This window comes from Athene cunicularia, unplaced genomic scaffold (assembly GCF_003259725.1).
Source record: "Athene cunicularia isolate RWA unplaced genomic scaffold, athCun1 SCF_76, whole genome shotgun sequence".
Lineage (NCBI taxonomy): Eukaryota > Metazoa > Chordata > Aves > Strigiformes > Strigidae > Athene > Athene cunicularia.
In genome coordinates this window covers 13,111-20,823 of record NW_020799508.1, presented here as the reverse complement: position 1 = coordinate 20,823, position 7,713 = coordinate 13,111, and the positions used below count along the sequence as shown (strand labels likewise).

Here is a 7,713-nt window from a genome sequence, read left to right as displayed (position 1 = left end):
CCTGCCCCAGCCCCCCCCTGCCACGGGGTGACCGCCTGTGGCCTCTGGCACCGTACCCCCGGCCCGCCCTGAACCGCAAAGCGGCAGTTTGTACAGCAGGTGCCAACACTGTGACGCACCATCCCTTGCCTGGCAGCACCACAGCATCCACTGGCGATGGCTTTAGATATTGTGAAGGGGCTTTGGCTGTTTGCAGCGTTTGCCGTTTCATGGTGTGTCAAGAACAAGTGTAAAAATCCCCGCTGTGGGGCTGTTGTGCGGGTGTGAGGCGCAGCCCAGCTGCCGCTGTGCAGGGTGGAGATCTCTGCCCTGCGGGTCTGTTCTCCCGCCAGGGAAGCGGCCGGGGAGGAACGCAGCGCAGGGCAGACGCTTGAAGTGCTGAGGCTTGGACAACCGGCCCCAGGCAGAGCTGCCCTAGAGATGAATCCTGTGTGTTTTATACCTGATACCCGCTGTGCTCATGGGCGTCACACTGCATTACAACAAACCAACTGTGCTGATGTAAAAGGTGGAGGTATTGAATCCTGAGCAACAGGCCCCGAGCCAAAGCTGCTGACTTAGTAATGAAATATGTATGCTTATTAATGAAAGATGTAGCTCAGATAGCATATACTCATTACTGGTGATGGATGCCACGGAACGTGTCTATCCTGGATGTATCTGCCTTCTCTGTGTAGGGGAAGTTAACAAAGCCGTGAAGCCGGCTGCCCGGCCTTGGGACGGACGTGTGGCCTGGTTTTAAAAAGAACAGCAATAAATGAATAAGGAGGGAAACTGCCTGAGCTTCTCCCCTGAGCCCTGGCGAGGCGCTGGGGGAATCTCCTGTGAGATTGAAACCAGATATTTCCACTCAAAACCAAGGTGCCAGCTACTCTGCCTGGCTGATTTTTGGGTCTCTAAGGTCGGACCCGCGCCCAGCGGCTCTGGAGGCCTCAGCTACGGGTGGAAGCACCGCGTAGGATTTCCCACTGCCCGGGCCAGGCTCTGCCAACCCTCGTGTAACCAGGGCTGCCCAGCGCTGCGGGGCTGGGGGGTGTAAAGTCCGTGAGTGGGGCTGAATCTGTCTGAATCACTGTTCTCTCTCTCAGGCAGTCATGATTTGATGCATTACCCTGCATTTTCCTATTGGTTTAAGTGCACTCTTCTGCCTTTTCTTACTGTATGTTTTCCTTATTCTTCTGTTACATTATTTACTTGAGTAAAATACGCCTGCTCTTTTGACCCTGGTATCTGAGTTTAATTGATATCCCTAATCAGCAAAACAGGGGCCAATAGGATCAGGGGGTCACTAATGAGGATTGGGGGAGGGGGCTAAGGGTGTTTTGAAGGGACTTCAGGGTGGCAAATGGTGTTTGGATGGGTGGCAGGGGGGATTTGGTGTCCCTGGACATCCCAGGGGTACCTGTCTTCCTCCAGCGGGAGCTGCTGCCCCTGCAACGAAAAGTGCTTCCGAAGTAAGCAGTCCTAGATATTCAGAGAGTGAAGAAACCAGTGGCTGATGGCCTTTTAGGTAAGGGTTCTAAGACTGAAGCCAATGTACAATTTTAGAAATGCTAGTTTAAAGACAGATTTGCTTTTTTAATGACATTCTGGTTATTTTTTCTAGTCCAGTTGATTGTTTCTAGTCCTGGCCTCTTACACCACCCATCAGCTCCTTAGCCTAGACTTTAAGCCAGTACCTTGACACAACAGAGCAATAAACCACGCGTATCTGTAAATGCTTACGGCTCCTCTCTAGTCCCTCGTGAGAAACTGGAAATCATTTTGTTCCTTCACTAGTCCCTGAAGAACCGCAGGTACGTTCTTTGCCAGCACAGGACTCACAGACTGTGCGGGGCGGCATCGACACCTGCCAGGTAGGAGCGTGCGGCCAGATCTGAACCGAACTGAGATCCCGTGCTCCTGTCGAGGGGACCCATGGTCAGGCCGTGTGGGCAGATTTAGTGAGCGCTGTCGCAGTGCTGTTCTCTGGCGTGCGATTTTTGGGAAGAACCTGGGGGCAGAGAGCTGTGGAGAGCAGAGGGGTGGTGAACTCCCCCCAGAGTCTGGGGTGCCAGGCTGGGTTTTTTCCTGCTGGCCGTTGGCAGGCAGTGCTGGGGGCCAGGTGCTGCTGCCTGACCGGGGCCTGCAAACCCCTGTGCCCCAAGCGGGGCATTCAGTGGGGTCTGCCAGGGGTGTCCGACCCCAGCTTCTGCCTCCCCTCCCGCTTGGAAACCCCCATGGTGTGTTCCCCCGCTGAGAGGCCAGCGTGCCCATCCCCCGAACCAAATGTGGCACTCTGTCGGCTGCTGGACTGGTGGCAGCAAGTCCTCAGATCTTGGAGCTGCCACGTGGCGCTGGCAGCGATACCTCTGCTCCTCGTCCTGCTGGCCCTGTGCTGGCCTGCGCCCTGTGCCTGGGACAGCTGTGGGTAATTGGCTGAGGCTGTGGGAGGGAGCTTGGGCAGCCTGATGGGGTTCCCTGGAGGGTGCCCACCTGTCCCCTGTGGCCACAGCATGGCTTCCCCAGCCGCACGTGGGAGCCTCAGCTCCTGGCAGCACCTGAGCTGCTGGCACAGCTCGCCTGCGGTGCTAAAGCTGAAGCGGGGCAGATGCCTCCTGCCCACCCTGCGCGGTTCCCTGGCCTCGCTGTCCATGCAGACCCTTGTGGGGAGGGCAGAGGGCTGACCTTCAGGCAGGCCAGCCACGAGCCGTCTAGCAGGAGAGTGATGGGTTTCTGGTTACAGGGGGAGCTGCGGGCTCCAGCCCATGGCTGCTCACTCAGGCACGTCGCACGTCGTGGGGGGCACAGGCGCCCTGCCAGGGGCCTGGCCCTGGATTGTCAGCATCCAGGACCCCTGGGAAGCAGGCACGGGTCATGTGTGTGGAGGGTCGCTCATCAGCGCAGAGTGGGTTCTGACAGCAGCCCACTGCTTCCTCGAGGCCAGGGAAGGAGGGCCGAGCACAGGGATATCCCCCGGCACTGGCGGGTGCCCTGTCCGCAGCACCACGGGCTACTGCTGTCCCCTTGCCTTGCCATACACCCAGTGCCTGGGCACTGCAGAGCCTGGCTGAGAGGCTGCTCAGGAGAGAGCTGGGCTCCTGACCCAGCTTCCGACAGCCTCCAGCTTGACACGCCTCGAGCCCAAGGTACGCAGGGGCAGTCTGAGCCTCCGTAGCGCTGCTTTCCTCTGCCCCGCGTGAAGCAGATGGCAGGGAGCTGCTGGGCTGCGGCAGCACGTGGTTGGGCTCCATCTGAGCCCTCTCCCCATCTGCCTTCCAGGCACATCGCCATGTGGCGCGTGGTGTTCGGGGCCACCCGCTTGACTCAGCCGGGCACGGAGACCCAAGTTCACGGCATTAAGCGGCTGCTGGTTCACCCATGCTACAGCAGCCTCACCAAGAGGAACAAAGTTGTGCAGCTGCAGTTGGACCGGCCCATGCAGTGTTGCTACTACGTCCAGCTGGCCTGCATGCCCAACGGCTGGCTGCGAGTGTCCGATCTGGGAACGTGCTACAACAGCGGCTGGGGGCCACGAGAGCAAGAGGTGAGTTCCCAAAGAGCGCTTGCGTCCCGAGCGCAAGCTCGGCACACGGGGAGGCGGGCTGGGCTTCATGAGAGCGGAGGCAAGAGCTAGAGCCCGGCTGCGGGGACGTGAGCCTGTAGCAAGATGGGCCGGGCCCGGGGCCTGCGGCAAGACAGCAGGGCACTGCCGGGGCAGCGCCTGTCACGTCGCAAAGCCAAGCCCCATGGAAGGGAGGGGTTCACCCAGCCAGGGCAGGAGACCTGGAAACCAGAAGCTGGGCATTAATTTCTTTCTGTGCTCGCAGCTGCAGGACCAATGGACGTCCTGCAGGAGGCCCAGGTCTGCCTCATCGACCTCAACCTGTGCAACAGCAGCCGGTGGTACTGTGGAGCCGTCCACCCCCACAACATGTGCGCTGGCTCCCCGCAGGGCGGCATCGGCACCTGCCTGGTAGGAGCCTGCGACAAGGCAGCGCCCAGCGGCACTGGCAGCCCCGTAGAGCCACCCGGACAACCCCCGGCACGGGCTTTGCCTGGCCAGTCGCCCTCCCACCACCGCTGGGTCCCCACCGCTGCTGGGGCTCCCCTTCCCCAGCTGCAGGTCCTTGCCCAGGGCCCCACTTGCCCCAGAGGCCCGGGATTCTGCCCAGAAAGCCCATCCAGCGCTCCTGGCAGCCCCGAGGTCCAGCTCCCAGCCCTGGAACATCCCTCTTGCACCCGGCCAGCGTCGCTGTGCAGAGATGAGCGCAAGCCCTACCCCACAGGCCCACCACCCTCTCCCAGACAAGGTCCTGTCGGCCCCAGCACCTGAGCAGAGCTTCTGTGCTGCGGACACAGCTCTGGGGGTGCTGGCAGAGAGAAGGAGCCGGCCCTAGTGCTGCCAGCGGCCACCCAACATCACCGTGACCCTCTGTCCTCCGTTGCAGGGGGACAGCGGTGGTCCTCTCGTCTGCAAAGACAAGAGTGCTGAGTACTTCTGGCTCGTTGGGGTGACCAGCTGTGGGAGAGGCTGCGCGAGAGCGAAACGGCCCGGAATCTACACCTCCACTCAGCACTACTACGAGTGGATCCTGGAACAGATGGGGCTGTACTGGACACCGAGGGCTGCTCCAACATCATGGCCATGGAGTCCTTCTCTCAGCGCCTCAACCCCTCTTCAGAGGCCCAGCCCAACACCGGCACAGTTGGGCTGGTTTAGCTCGTGCCCCTTTCCCCTCCAGAAGCTGCTGCAATTCTTTACCCGGCTGCTGGAGCTCCTGCAGATCCTAAAGGGAACAAAGGCTTGAGCAGCAGGATGAGGCTGCAGGCAGCCACATCGGGCACAACGGGGAAGAGTCCCTCCAAAGTGCTGACCCCAGCCTGGTCGCAGAGGAAGGTGCTCTGAGCCACATGGCACGGAGAAGACTGGCACATCAGGGCAGAGAGGGGACAGGAAAATGGATGTGACACGCAGACAGCTCTGGGGCATGTACACACACACACACCCCACGTGCACAGACAGCGTGTGCACACACTGCAGCGCACACGCACGCGGGATGCAGCCACCTGCACGCACGCTTGCCAGCAGAGCAGGGTAATGGGGGGAGCAGAGCAAAGGATCCTCCTGTCGCTGAGCCCTTGGCAGTCTGCAGCTGCTCTCCATCGCTCATCGCCCCCCAGACTGAGGAGGCTGAAGGGGTTCAGTTCTCCTGGAGTTGGGGCCAAATAACGGGCATTTGTCACTGCACATCTGCACTTGGGACTCGTCCACGTCTGACTGACACAACCACCGCTGTGTAACACAGCGCAACACCCACAGTCTGTCCTAACCCTCGATAACCACGCCTAGAGGGCACATCTCATGAAACAGCAGGGCCAGACCTGAGGCAGAGATCTGCCCAGGGCAGGGGGAACAGGGAGGAAGATGCTGTGGTGGAAGCACTGGTGTCCTGAAGCTGACAGCAGCACAGGCGCCATCTGGACAGAAAACTCCGCCGGCTGCATTCCCATGGAGTAATTAGTGGGAGGTTTCGCTTTCTGTATGTGTGAGGTTGTCCTGTCCCTTGCTAGAGGGGGGTGTTCGTGCAGATGGGCAGTAGGGCACGTCGTGATTGACTAAACCCTGGCAAATCCAAGCTGCGTCCTAATGACAGAAAGCAGAGCTGAGCTGAGAGATGGGAGCACTGTGAAAGCCACGGCCTGACGGCCAGGCCAGAAGAGCAGAGCTCTCCAGCCTCCATCCGAAGGGGCCACTCCCAGAGTGCCTCCTGCCCTCTGGTCAGTAAAGCCGTCCCTGACAGAGCGGGGACATCTCTGAGAAAGGGCCCGAAACCTCCACTAGGAACAGCAGACGAGCCCCAGGTGTCTTCAGCCCAGGGTTGGCTGCATTATTGACAGCCAGGGAATTAACTAAATGCAGTTCGACTCATTTGCCTGCTTCATTTGGAGCACTTTTAAATCCCCATACACCGATCCAAGGTGCCAGAAGTATTTTAATCAAGATGCTAAACAGTGGTCAAGAAAGGGATTTTAAATAGACAAATGGAACTTCCTTCAGTGTTGAAGTATCTGAATGAACAGCTCATCCACCCTGGGTACCAGCTCTTGCTAGGAGGAGGACTCATTGGGCTCCATCTTGCTTAAAATACTGAGCTGAATCCACAGATCCTGTCCTGGAGGAAGAGGTGACCCTGCCCTGAACCTCTGTGCACCCCAAACTGATGCTGCAGATTAAGGGCCAGCAGCAAATCAGACCAAAGAATGAGCTGACAGAAACTGCTGGATTTGGAGGCCTGGTGTCCCCCTCCCAGAAGACACGTCCCAAGACACCTGGGCTAAAGGACTGTTCCTTCCAGTACAAGAGGTCCTACAGGAAACGCCCTTATTTTTTCTGGGATGTGGTCACCAGAGAGCTGCCCAGCAGCCCCTGGACAGAAGAACACATCTCCTCCCGGGGGGGCCGCTCTCACTGCCACACTGCGGCCCAGGGAGCACAGGGGAGGAGAGTCAGGACAGCTGCAAAAAGTTCATGGGACTTGTCAAAGGGGAAAAACAGGAAAGAGAAAATAACCAAGATCTTTTTACCAGGCTGTCTGTGATGAGCCATCAAAAGAGGAGTGTGGGTGATGGACAGCTGAGGAGAAGAGTCAGGATTTGACAAAAGAGTTCAGACAGCATGAAATCAGAATGAGAATGAACCTTCACCAAAAAAATCACGGAGTGTTTTGCTCTGCCCAGGAGGTACCTCTGAGTCACAGGGTAAATGTCCCATTCCACTGCCCAGAGCCAGACCAAGCCCACTCCTTTCCCCAAGGCGACGGCCACAGCCCGCGGCAGGGTGAGGATGGACACCATCTCTTCTCCAGCTGGTGACCCTGGGCAAGAGGAGCTCCCTGGGGTCCGACACACTGACTCTGGCAGGTATTCGAGTGGGCTGTGCTGCTCACACTCAGCTATGGCAGGATGGGCTCATGGCCTGGTCAGAGCCACAGCGGCAGCTAAATCCAAACCTCAGCCACGCCGACCTTCCTCATCTGCTCTGGTTTCATAGAGGTAATGCGAGTTTGGGAAATAACTCCACACAACTCAGTTTAGTGCCAGGGATCCCATCTTCAGTAGGGTTTTCCCCCTTTCCTTAAGGACAAAGGAAAGGGCAGGGGGGAGACAGAGCAACTTGTTTCCCATCCGCGGGGAGCATTTGCTCAGCCCTCCAGCACTGGGAGGCAAATTAGCTCTTGGTGCGAGGGCACAGAGTTCAGCACAGTTCTGCCAGCAAAGAGCTTGGCCCAGGTCTCCCTTCAGAATCCCTGCTTTCTAACAAGCATCCCATTGCTGAGCCGGGATTCAGGAAAGGGGCACCCACACAGCTGAGGAGACCCAGGCTCCCACTGCCTCCTCCTGCCTTCCACAGCAGGCCTAACGCCCAGGGAAAAAAAGATCCGGGATCATCAGACATGACATCTCCTCTGTTCCTTACAGCTGCCCCTGTTCTTTCCCCCAGGCCATTATGGCCAAAATGCAAGGTAATCAGTGTCCCCCTGCGGGTCCATTCTCCTCAAGGTGTGGAAGGGCAGCTCGGCAGCAGAGCTCCTTGGAAATGGAGGCAGCTCTGAGATCTGCATCCCCAAGCTCAGTGGGAAGCGGGCAAGCCAAGTCGTGACAAAAAGTCCATCTTCCCCAGGAAGCCACCTAGGACACAATTCCCGCGCCCTCTGCCCTGTGCTCTAGCAG

The 7,713-nt window shown here is 58.5% G+C and overlaps 1 protein-coding gene across 1 annotated transcript; it reads left to right on the top strand.

The window, feature by feature from the left end:
- The first annotated feature begins 2,219 nt into the window (after window positions 1–2,219).
- On the top strand, window positions 2,220–4,790 carry LOC113490949 (acrosin-like). Its single transcript, XM_026867567.1, has 5 exons — window positions 2,220–2,410; window positions 2,726–2,935; window positions 3,262–3,530; window positions 3,816–3,955; window positions 4,431–4,790. Exons 1-5 carry the CDS (start codon window positions 2,220–2,222, stop codon window positions 4,788–4,790), a joined length of 1,170 nt encoding a protein of 389 aa, XP_026723368.1.
- Window positions 4,791–7,713: the final 2,923 nt, after the last annotated feature.